At 37.6% G+C, this 12,160-nt stretch overlaps 1 protein-coding gene across 1 annotated transcript; it reads right to left on the minus strand.

Moving 5' to 3' along the window:
- Positions 1 to 6,426: 6,426 nt before the first annotated feature.
- LOC104401124 (ras-related protein Rap-1b-like protein) lies at positions 6,427 to 11,115 on the minus strand (the record flags this gene model as incomplete). Its single annotated transcript, XM_010022529.1, has 3 exons — positions 6,427 to 7,651; positions 9,057 to 9,172; positions 10,972 to 11,115. Coding segments are annotated over 2 exons (231 nt in total), but the record flags the coding sequence as incomplete, so codon positions are not given.
- Positions 11,116 to 12,160: the final 1,045 nt, after the last annotated feature.

Raw genomic sequence — 12,160 nt, forward strand, 5'->3', positions numbered from 1 at the left:
GGGCTGCCGCCGGCTGCGCTCCTGTCAGTCCCCAGGCAGTGGGATCCCGCATTAAGCGACAAAGCTTAAACGCACCTTCCATCCTTTCCGCAGTTCAAACTTCAGGTGCTGTTTGGGTTCTCTCTCTCATGGCACAGAGAAGGAATAATCTGATGCACCAAGTATTTTGTACCCATTCAGCTAGGGCAGTCCACCTCCCAGCTTTTGCAAAGATGAGCTTGTGTTTGCCAAGTTACAAACTTGCATCTGTCACAGAATGGTTTAGGTTGGAAGGGACCTTAAATACGATCCGGTTCCACACACACCCCCCACCCCCCCCCGCCATAGGCAGGGACCACTTGCACTAGAGCAGGTTGCTCCAAGCCCCTGTGTCCAACCTGGCCTTGAACACTGCCAGGGATGGGGCAGCCACAGCTTCTCTGGGCACCCTGTGCCAGCGTCTCAGCACCCTCATAGTGTATTTCTCTTCCTCTCCCGTTTCACGCCATTTAACTTGGACTACTAGCAAGAGGTACTGCTTCCAAGAGGTAGTGACCACCGTGCAGGATCACTCACTCCTTATCACCTTGAACAGATTAAGAGAGCTACAAAACTACCTCTCCCTCCCTAAAATGGATTTTAACACTTTTTAACTATAGACAGATATTGTTATTACTCTTACCAGTGCAAATGTTTGTGCTACTGGGAGTAGTTCATTTCCTTGTGCCTTAGGGCAAGGAACTGTCCAAACTGCATTTTTAGTGTAGATGGGCAGGTTCTGAAAAACACTTGCAAGTACTGGGGTGTATTCGGGGCTACACATAGTCCATTGAGCAAATTAGGCACTTAAATTTCTCACAGAGAGAGGTATACACTTGAGAACAGCTGCAAAAGGCACCAGAACTGCAAGACAATGTTGGAAGCCCAACAGCTCGCTTAAGATGCTGATAAAATGCTTCATGTCTCATTGAAGCTGCTGGAGAGCCTAACCTCAGGTGGCTTTGAAAAACAAACTGAGGAGCCTGATGAAGATCAGGTATGCAAGAACAAAAGCAAGCAGAAGACCCTAAGGGAGCAGGTAAATGAAATGAAGTTGTCCTATCATGTATACAATCATGAAAGCACAAACAAAAGCAACAACCTTTATTACAGCGAACTAAAAGAATGTGAAAGGAACCATTATACCCTAATCCAGTACTACATATTCAATAGAACATACCTCAGCACATCCTCGCGAAAGAGCGTAACATTATGGTTTCTGGAATGCAGTCGGAAAGTCAGAGTAATGCACGAATTAGTACCTGGTTCATTTTCTTGCCAAGTGTTCACACTCTCAGGCTGGCCCTTTCTCAGGGCAGAAGAGTATGAACAAATGAGAAACGTAATGATGACAGAGAAATGCTTGCTTTGCATGTGGCCTCAAGTTTATTAAGAGTAATGGCAGATAAGAACAAAGGCAAAGGAATGAGGCTGAAGAGGGCAACATGCATGCTTTATAAAACCCCAAACCAAACCAACCTGTAAAAAATGATAAAATACTTTGTTACAGTATATATAGCCTCTTTAAGTGCAGGCTGGGGAAGCACCTTAGGGGCTTCAAGTTGGCTCCAGGAAGAGGGCAAGGGTGGGGAATAGGACAAAAACCTGCAGGCGTGTTTTCAGGCAGTGTTTTTTGACTACCATCCCACTTCATATTTATTTAATGAGAGAGAAAGGGGAAGAATGGAGAAAAAGGAACCAAAAGTCTCATGCAAGCATCTTACACAGAAGGGAATGCAAATTTTTCAGTCATATAGAGGATTCTGAATTTAAATTTATAATTAAAAATTATAAATCCATCTTAAGTTTCACATGTTTGCATCCACTCTGATTCGAACTGCAGCCCCATTCATGAGGGGTAATAATGCTCCATACTTAAGAGACAGAACAAGCAAAGACAACTTGTCAGGTAGCATGACACATGCCATGCAGGGGTTCACAGGATGTACTAGGTTAAAGTTCAGGACATACTAGATTTAAATTAAACAACTAAACTAACTCAAAACTCCAATTAGCCTTCACTAAATATGTTTTAATAACAGATCACAAATCAAATTGCCCTAATGTACTGCTAAGCTGCATGAATGACATCTGCATATACAAAATGGTAGTCTTAATTCAGAACTACCAAAAAAGCATGACAGTTCTTGTGCGAAGTACAAGAACAGCACAACTGCATTTGGTACAAAGAAAACTGAGGAACCTACACTATGCCTTGTGTTTTTGTAAGAGAAGGAAGCAAGCTCATGTTTTAGGCCATCTTTACTTAGTTGAAACACATTCCTGGAAGTATTTTTTCACTTTTTAAATGTAAATGTAAGGAAACTTAAACAAACAAACAAACAAAAAAACCTCAAGAACTTAACCAAAGTGTTTACATGCCTGCTGAATATTAAAATACCCATGTTGACTCTGAAATGAATGTTTGCTGAGGGTCTTACCCTGAGCAAATTGATTCCCATGCCAACCTCTATTGAGGAAGCTCAACTAACCCCCCTTTTTTATTAAAAAGGAAAAAGAAAGAGACAAATTTGCAACTGTCATTTTATTTGTGTCTGAAAATCATGACAGTAGTGCCAAGGGTCTTTGCTGAGCTGGGCATATGACAAGCAGTAAACCCAATTTATGAGAGCTGGGATTTCACATGTAGATTTTTGTACTTAGTGAGGGAGTGAGGTTACTGACTCCTCCCTGCTAGATTTAGAAGTGTAAGTTAAAAATACCACATAGTACGAAAAGGTAAAGAGTACTGACAGAAGAAGGAATTATAACTTCAACATACTGCCACTCGGTATCCAAATTGCAGAAATGCCCCCTCCCTCCACGTTTATGATAGCTGAAAGATGTTACAGGAATTACTTAGAAATTACAATGTCTTTCAAATTAAGTAGTTCACCCAAGACACAACCTCAAAGAAAAATAAATCCTGGTGGCAGTGAACCTTCTTGAAACAATGAGTAGCGCTTGTTGTTCAGCAGAACTAATATTTCTTGAGGCTAAAGTGAGTACAGTGGAATTATGAAAACATTCCTTTCTCCATTCACAAACCTACCCCTAAAGAACATCATGTTGAAAACAGGAAGCCACCCTCTGCTTGAGAATTCAAAATTCTGAAAATAACTGGGTTTGGAGGGTATTTAAAAAAAAAACCCAAGCCCTAAAACACTGAAAAAAGGAAGCAAAATCCACATTTAATTGCTGTTTGAAGCCCTGATATTGCAACACCGAGAACAAAATCAAGACTACAAAACAATCTTTGCTTACAGTTCCAGGCTAAGAATGCATTTGTGACAAACATAAGTATCATTCCAGGGTTTATAGAACAGAGAAGTTTAAATTAGGTTTTAAGAATCTTCAAGTTGTTCATAAACAAAAGAAAAGCATAAAAGGTGCTTGAGACTCAGAAATAAAAACCGAATTTGATTAAGAGCTCTGCTTCTCTAATGCTGCCTTAGAGAACTATATACAACTGCATCTTTTTATATACTTGAGCAACTTGGTTTTGCTTTTATTCTCTTCCCCTTACGTGGGCAAAATAAAAGCTATGGATTGAAGTACAGCCTAAAGCTGTTAGGACAACAGTATAAAATGGGACAAAAAGATCTCTGTCTAAACTGATGCTTGGCTGCATCTTCATATTACAATTCAAAAAGTGCTACAACAGCTGTATAGTGACTACTATTTTTGACTACTGACACCTAGAAATATCCTTGTACTATTGATAAATCTAAACTGAAGTCTATCTAGAACTAGTCTATCATGGCAAAATTTCCCCACCTTTTAAGTTATTACCAAAACTGGCAAAGATTAGAAAACTTCGGGGAGAACCCCCATCAACTCTGATTAATCCATAGTTTGTTTAGAGCATTTTAAAAGAAGAAAATTCTCATCTTTAGTGTTTACCCATGAGGAAACTGCCACTCTATGTATACCAGAATAGGAGAAAACCGCACAGTTTAATCCAAACTCCAAACTCCTCCCACCTCCCATTTCTAGCATCACAATATCAGTACCCATTATGAAACAAACTTAAGATCTAATTCAACAGTGCTTTTCCAGAAGTTATGTTCTCTTACGCAGGAGAGCAGCAGTAGTTTGGGTTTACAGTTCGTTCATTTGGACATCTGAAAACATCTTGCAGTATCTCAAGATATTCTGTAAGTTAGACAGGCAGACATTCATTTTACAGAGTAACTGGAGAATGGAGACAGGCATTAGGAACAAAGTGTAAGAAAAAAATTATACTGCAATAAGAGAGTCCTAATATGAAGAGAGCAATTGCATGAAATAATACTCCTGTATTTCAGGACATAAACATTACTTTTTCCATAGAAAGGTCGGACACTTAAATACTGACATACACCAATTTCAGATTAGGGTGGAAATAAAGCAGTCTCCACCTTTGTGTGCAGCGTAAGCATAAGCTAACGTTACAAGCAGTATTAACACCAAATTTGGAAAATTACTGCATTAGTTCTCAAAATATGAATTATGCATGTTTTCATCCAAAGCTGTATGGGAAGTGTTCTGTTTCTGTACAAGCAGTTCAAGCGTGAACTTCTTGAGCGTTGGTACACAAAGCAGTTATCCTGAAGATATGTGAAAGTTTGTTCAAAAATCTCAGCAGCCAGGATTCTTTTCTAGATTTGGTAACTGCTTACATAGTTCCAATTCCTGTGGGGAACTGGATGTTCACCTCCTCAGCGGGAACAGCTTCTTATGTCGCAGTTACTTAGATATGAAGAAAATTCTTTCATGTGTTTTTTCCTTACGCTTCATGTCCGTCACTTCCTCCACATCATTTTGTCATGCATCTTCCATTTAACAAGCAAGACACTGCTCCCTTGAAGCTTGCCTAAGCCTTCAAGGAGAAAAAATACTGGGGTTTAGGTATTACCTGGGTTATGAAGTGTTCGCTTTACAAATCTGGCCTAAGTTCTAAATATAGGGGAATGCATGTAGGGGTGCATTTCACTTTTTTTTAGCACAATCTTTGGATGGTAAAGCCTCACGTTTCTGAAAATTCTCCTTCCCTGGGGTTCAAACTGACTACCTCTAATGCTGAGGAACCATACATTTATTATTCCACAGAGCAACCAAGAATACTTCGGTACAGAGCTTTTGAGACAAAGCCTGAAGCTCCCTGTAACTGATACTCTTAGACTGGACACCAAGACTTAGACCAGGGGCTCCTCTCTGATGTTATTAAATAATTTACTCTCCCTCCCACCCAATGCCATCTGTACAGCTGCCTGAAAAAGAACCACATTAAAAAGAAGACTGATAAAAGGACAACTGGGACACAGAAGTGTTACAAGACCTGAATAAGCAGGGGTTGAAAATGAAGGGAGGAAAAATACTGATTAGCTCATCAAGGAGGAAGGTACCTAGTGAAAAGAAGTAGAGCATCTAGTGCTCCAGTCTCATCTACTCTGGGGACCAATCGGGATGCAGAGAGTACCAAAGCAAGATATTTATGGAGATCATTAACCACATGTTCTGTTTCTAATGATAAGTGAAAAGGAATTTCAGTCTTAAGTCTGACTCTGTACAGTGAAAGAGTGTATTACCTCCATTAAACAATGGTGATGACTGATGAAATTACCAGCAGGAAGGATCAGCTGGGCTCCTTAATTCACTTTGGGCAAACTATCTCAAAGCTTACCAGTATTAGCTAACCTAATCTCACTGAACTTGCAGGAATGGATTAGAACAAGCCCTGATAATTCTGTGCCAGAAAAACAGGAGGTACCAAGTATTTGGGTGTGACAGTAATTTTCAGCCACACAGCCAAATTCAGGAAATCATCCACAGTCCACGCATTCCACTTCACAGTCCAACAGTGTTAAGAGATATTTAAAGCCTGCAAAACTCTGCACTCAATACTGCAAGAATGCTCTTCTGCAGATTTCCCTGAAATCAAACAAATACAATTTAATCATGCAGAAAAATCGTACTTTCTCCCAATAGTTTTTGGGGGTTTTTTTAGGCTACACTAGGTCAATTTTAAGAATTAATTCCTTCTAGAAATAAGGAAAAATAGCAGGCAACATATTTTCAAGTTCCCAAAACAGCCACTAACGAAGTCTAACTTTTGAAGACAGGTATTTTTTTGTTATGTTTCTCTGTCACATTAGAACTTGGAATATTCCAAGTCCAAAACTGTAAGCGGAATTTCTTTCAGTCAGAAATTCATCCACCCTAGCACATGGGATGCTATTGGAAGTAGTATCTATGGCATGTATTTGTCAGAAGACAAAGCCGTAACAGCTCCTTTTCATCCTAAGATGTATGAATCTGCACTGTGCAAGAGATTTAAAAAATAAAAAAAAAAAAAAAAAAATCAGTATCTACTAGCACTACTAAAACACAAAACATTCAAGTAGTATATAACTGTAATGCAAGCCCTTGCATGGCAATCCAAATTTATTGAACTACTGATGCTAAGTCATACAAAATTGCACCACTTTAATTAAGGCTTTTAGTTTACATTTGGCCACCTCAAAGCAGTTGTAACATTAGGTTGGTCAATTTAAATACTGTGGCTCCCTGTTGGATATACACACAATCTTTACACCCAAACGTTAATGCATACAAAGCAACAAGGCATTGTTAAATAAATCAGCAAAAGTTAATTACTGCAACTTAGGCCCTGTGACCAATTACACATGATTAAAATTACTTCCCACATTCACATCCACAGTACTCTTCCACCATTTAACATCTCAACCAAAACGTTACACATGTAAAACAATCACTAACAGGCAAAAGTACTAAACCTGTATATTTGGTATTGCAAATACACTTATGCATGAGCAAGCAAGGGAATTCACAGTGAGAATCTACAGCTGCAGAAGCCCGAAAATGATTTACAAAAAATTGTTAAATCATTAAAAAATTGTTTTAAAATATACACTTCTTGTTGTAGACCCCCACTGTACACACAACTATAAACATTGTTCCCTATGTAAACAAGGAAAAGGAAACATACAATAAAAGGTTGAAAAGTCTGGACATTTCCTTCCCAACAGATATTAAAGGCCATGTCTTTAGTCAGACGTTATACTGAAAGGACTCTTAAAGACTAGATCACTGTCTCCACAGGTTTTTCCTAAAATTAAAAAACTATATAGCTGTTGTGTTAATCAAAGCGCTTTTGTACAATACGATGATGATGATCCTGTATTTCTTTAAAAAAGTTACAATAAGCTACAAATACCGATGAAGCAAAGTTATCTGGAGTAGTCTATATAGGAGCTCTTTGGACTTTCTTTTATTATGCTAAAATAGTGGTGCTTTTAGGATTTACATTATTGTACTCTCCAATAGAAAGTGGGGATTGTTGAAGTATACAGTACACAGTTTTCATACATGTACAACATTGGTGGATGAACAATGTCTCTTATCAGTAATACTGGATGTAGGCTCTGGTTTTACCAGTTGCATACACTTAGAATATTTATAAGTAAAAATCTCTCATGACACTGGAAAGTGATTAGAATGTGCAAACTGATGTAGTAGCTTTCATCCATTTCTTAAAGGGTACCACCACAGGAAAGTCCATTTAAGATGTTGGTAGGTTTAATAAAGTTGGAATGCTGGCACTGTTGAATTGGGCAACAGTTCTTCAGACCTGTAACAACAAAACAAAAGGTTAGTATTAGTATCAGCTATTTGTCACTTCTCTTTAGTTAAAACAACTAAAGGACGAAACAGTTAAAACAACTAGCAAAGTTCTTGGCAGACTCAGAAAATAACCTTATCGCTCTCCTCTACTAATATCATTTCTGCTGTACACAAATAACAGACTGTCTCAATTAGTAAAACAGAATTGGGATACATATGGTAATCCAAGCTGAACTGTGGAAGTAATATTTAATGGGTGGGACTAGTTTTGCTTACAGTATGACAGTTCCAGTGGCTTTAAAAACTAAAAATACATTTGGAGGATCAAAGCTCTTGAATCAAAAGCCCTGTTAAGGAAACGGAGCAGCCGTTTGCCATCCTCAGCTAATGCTTTTGGAACCCTCTCAGTTTACTTTGAACTGTCGTTGTTCAAATAAAGTATTAATATTGATACATGAAGACTTAAATGTGGCACTACCTGAATATTAATAAAAGCTTGCAATTTATGACAATGGAATGTCCTAGCAGGATCCTCCAGGATATCAAATAGGTCTATTGGACGACAAAATAATTGATCATAACACTGAAGCAACTGAACCACTGTATGTCCAGTAAAACAACAGAGAATCAAGATGAACAGGCAACTCTAATGATGTCAGGTCAATCAAGAGGGAACCTCTGCCCATACTCAGGCTTGCATGTGGAAAGATGGAAACAACCTGCCCAAGAACAAGTTGCAGGGGCAAAAAAACCCCAAAAAATCATGGCTGCTCACTAAGTTCTGAAAAGGCTGGAGCTTGCTTGAGCCTTCAACAGCATTCTTAAAGCACGGATTTAGTCGCGCAAACATTAACCAACTGCCAACAAGTAAGAAATCGATCTAGTAACCAATAGCTCCAGGTCAAGTATTCTCTTCTAAAGGTACTTATTACAGTGCAGCCTGTAAAATATCTATGTAGTCCAAAGCAAGCAAGAAATTCTTATGGCATCATGCAAATATCTGAAGGAGTTCAAAGCAGGAAGTGACATTTTAGCATGCAAACAGCAATATTTTACAATGTGCCTTCCTGATAATTGAATTCTTGCAATATATTCTGTCAGTCTTTAAAAAAGGAAACTCAGTTTCCAAATGCTAAAGTTTTGCAGTATCAGAGCAAACACTGTTAATTTGAGCTCTACCAACACCTTGAAGCTTGGGGAAAAAAAAATATTTCATTGTGAACGTATCTTGCACATATTTGTAGTTCTGACTTTGGAATGGCAAAATAAAGACCATAAAGATTTCTATGATAATGTAAATCAAGAATTTTCCATGCTGTTCTGCATCAACAGCTACAACATTTGTTCAGGTTTTTTGTTGTTTTTTTTTGTTTCTTATAGCCATAATACACAGAAAATGTTAACAGGTTTACCTGGCTCAGAGCTACAGTACAGCTATGTATTAAAGTAGCTGACATGATGACTTTTTACGTGCTTTTCCAGGCACTGGAGTTTTTCTGTTAATTTGCCGCACAAGGTCATAAAAGATCTGAGAATATAAAAATTCAGTTGGTTATTGGCATTAAAAAGGCTTCTCTCATAACCTTAAGCCTTGAATCTTCACACATAATGTCCCCACATACTCACAAACCCCTGTAAATATTTAGTTATCAGTAAGTCAGAAAGTTAAATCATATACTTAGTTAACTTAGTTGGTTTTTCTGCTTAAGATAATTGTCTGCCAAGAGTTTTCCCACTTTCAGTGAAGCAAACAGGAAAGGCATCTATAATCTGCAGCTATTTAACTCTGGGTCAAATTTATCTGAACACACGCGCTACATGTCACAGTGATCAACTACTAAATGCTATTACTTTGCAATTTAGTACTGAGGTCAAGAAACAGCCCACAGCTTTCTTCTAACTCACTAAGGATATTCTTTTAAAGAAAGTTCTAGTAAGCTTTAACTACGCATTTTCATGTTAACTCAAGCTGCACCTTCAGTTATAGTCTCTTGTCTCTGAACAAGATCATGCTCTTTAAGGTAAGTTTGAAAATACTAAAGTCCAGAGAATTAATTCAGCAGCCTCCCTAGGACTACAGCATGACATAAGCGTAACATTTCCTAGAAAAGTAACTCATGTATGAGAGACTCTCACACTTTGAGCCTCCTAAAATTCCAATTAGAACATGATTTTGTTGAAAGGCTAATTTAAGACAAGTCTACATACTAGAATTAAACAGCATATGTTTCATTCATAATTGACATTGTTCTAATTATTTCTGCATCTCCTAAATCAAGCAAGTCCTCATAGTAAAGCCATCCTAAGAGTTTCCTAAGCACTGGCTGCAAAGCAGCAAACATTTCAACAAGGGCTTTTAGTATTTGATGGAAGTAAGTTCTAGTTTATTAAACATACGACTTTCATATAGCTAAGCTGATTAATTTGTATTCAAGAAAAACTGAATAGTTTCCAGGAATTCCCAACTAATTAAACACACATTACTTATTTTTAAGATCAGCTGTGCTTAACCCCACCATACTCTCTTGATTACATACAAGTCTTGCACGGAGGCCCTTTCAACCTGACTGATGCTGCCAACGTTTTCCAGAAGATATAATGAACTGTAGCGTTTACCATAAAATTCAAGCTGTTCCAGAAATGTAAATACTAACAGTTTCCATTTCTAAACATTTTCACATCCCTTTCTTCATGCTTGCACCCCCACTGGGTAAGAAAGCATGCACTATGGCAAGTCCCAAAATGCATGTGTGTGATCAGTCACCTAGCTCTTGCTAAATAAATAAATGGCTAGATGGTAGAGAGGCTTTTGCTCCCCTTTTTCGTTACAAAGCTGCTAATTTTGATAAAACTCTGAAGAGTTTTTGTTCTTACTATCTCAAATAATTTAATACCAAATAAAGAGTTTAAGGACTTCACTCCTTTAAAGCTCTTAAAAAAAAAAAAAAAAAAAAAAAAAAAAAAAAAAAGTAGCCCAGCAGTATATTCTCAGTTGATAGAGATCATATCAAGTAGGGAATGGGGAATGTAACATGCAAAAAGTATTTATCAAATTCATATGAATATAATTAGAAAATTAATTATGCTAAAATCAGTATAATTTCAAAAAGTCACAAGTCAAAGCTTAATATAATCATCTTAATATAAACACCCTTAATATAAACATCTCAGATTCTCACAATAGTAGGGAAAAGTTCTGTCCATTATAGTCAATGTTATTTACAATTGTTAGTTCTTCCTTGACAAACAGTAAACATTTGGTTACCAGAACAGTGTCCCACCCTTCCCTCCCTGCCACCCCTACCTTCTGTGGGTAACATGCCTTACCTCATTAACATTTATCTTTGATTTTGCAGAAGACTCTAAGAATGCACAGTTATTCCATTGCCTTGCTAGGTTCTGACCTTGTTCCTTTCCCACAACTCTTTCATCTTCCAAGTCACACTTATTGCCAACCAGAATCATAGGCACCTAAAAGCCAATTTAATACCCGCAAAGAAATCATTAAAATTCTGGGAAAGCACAATGTAAATGGACACCTAAAAGCCTATCTGAATCCTTAGAGGATCCCATCTTTCAGAATAATCAAACTCTGGTATAACTGAAACTGAAGTTTACCACTGTGCGATACTTTCATGTTCAAATCAAACTGACTGTGTTTTCTGCCTGCCATTTGGCAGGGTGGTGGGGAGAATGGTTTGAGCATTCAGTAGACACTCAATTGAGCAAATTCCACATTTTCCAGATGACCTAATGAGATTTCCTTTTTACATGTTTAAGGCATCAAGAAGCCTACCAAAGAATCTGCTACAGGATTCTTGCGTGTTCAGAAATCCTGGAAAAAGTGGCCTGTACTGGGTAGCATGAGGAAGGATGGGAAAGCTCATTTCACCACACCTCTACTCCCAGCATATCTGTGCTCCTTGCAAAAGCAGTTTGCTCACACAGTTTTCATTATTAAGCTGGTGTACACAAAGGAAAGAAACACGTTACCTTATCAAAATTACCAACTATAGAAAACAACAAATTGACCTTTGTGGCAAGAAAAGGCAACCACTCAAACTTGTTCAGTCAGTCAGCTGTCACCTCCCCCGTTGCCCCTTTCCTCTTACTAATTTAAGGACATAGCTACATTTTTCCCAAATGCAGTTGTTGAAAAAAAGGTTTACAATATTTTGACCATTTAATTTCCCCTCACTGAGAAAGCAGGTAATGCAAGAATGTAAATTTTGGTGAGAACTAAACTTGTCACTTGAAGCTCATTATCTTTCTCCTGATACTATAGAATGATTTAAGACTGAGGGGAGTATCCTAAAAAGAAATACAATTCCAAGGAAATACTATCAAAATACTAGCAAAGAAAACTTATACTAGTCAGCATAAATATACCATGTAAACTAAGGTTTCAAGTACGGTCACATTGATCTTGGTTTTTGTGTACAAAATTAATTTGACGTTAAACAAGGTTATAACTTGTTTAACACAAAATATAAACCCACACACAAAATATAAAATA

The sequence above is a fragment of the Nestor notabilis genome, unplaced genomic scaffold, assembly GCF_000696875.1.
Source record: "Nestor notabilis isolate BGI_N333 unplaced genomic scaffold, ASM69687v1 scaffold31919, whole genome shotgun sequence".
In the NCBI taxonomy this organism is placed as follows: Eukaryota; Metazoa; Chordata; class Aves; order Psittaciformes; family Psittacidae; genus Nestor; species Nestor notabilis.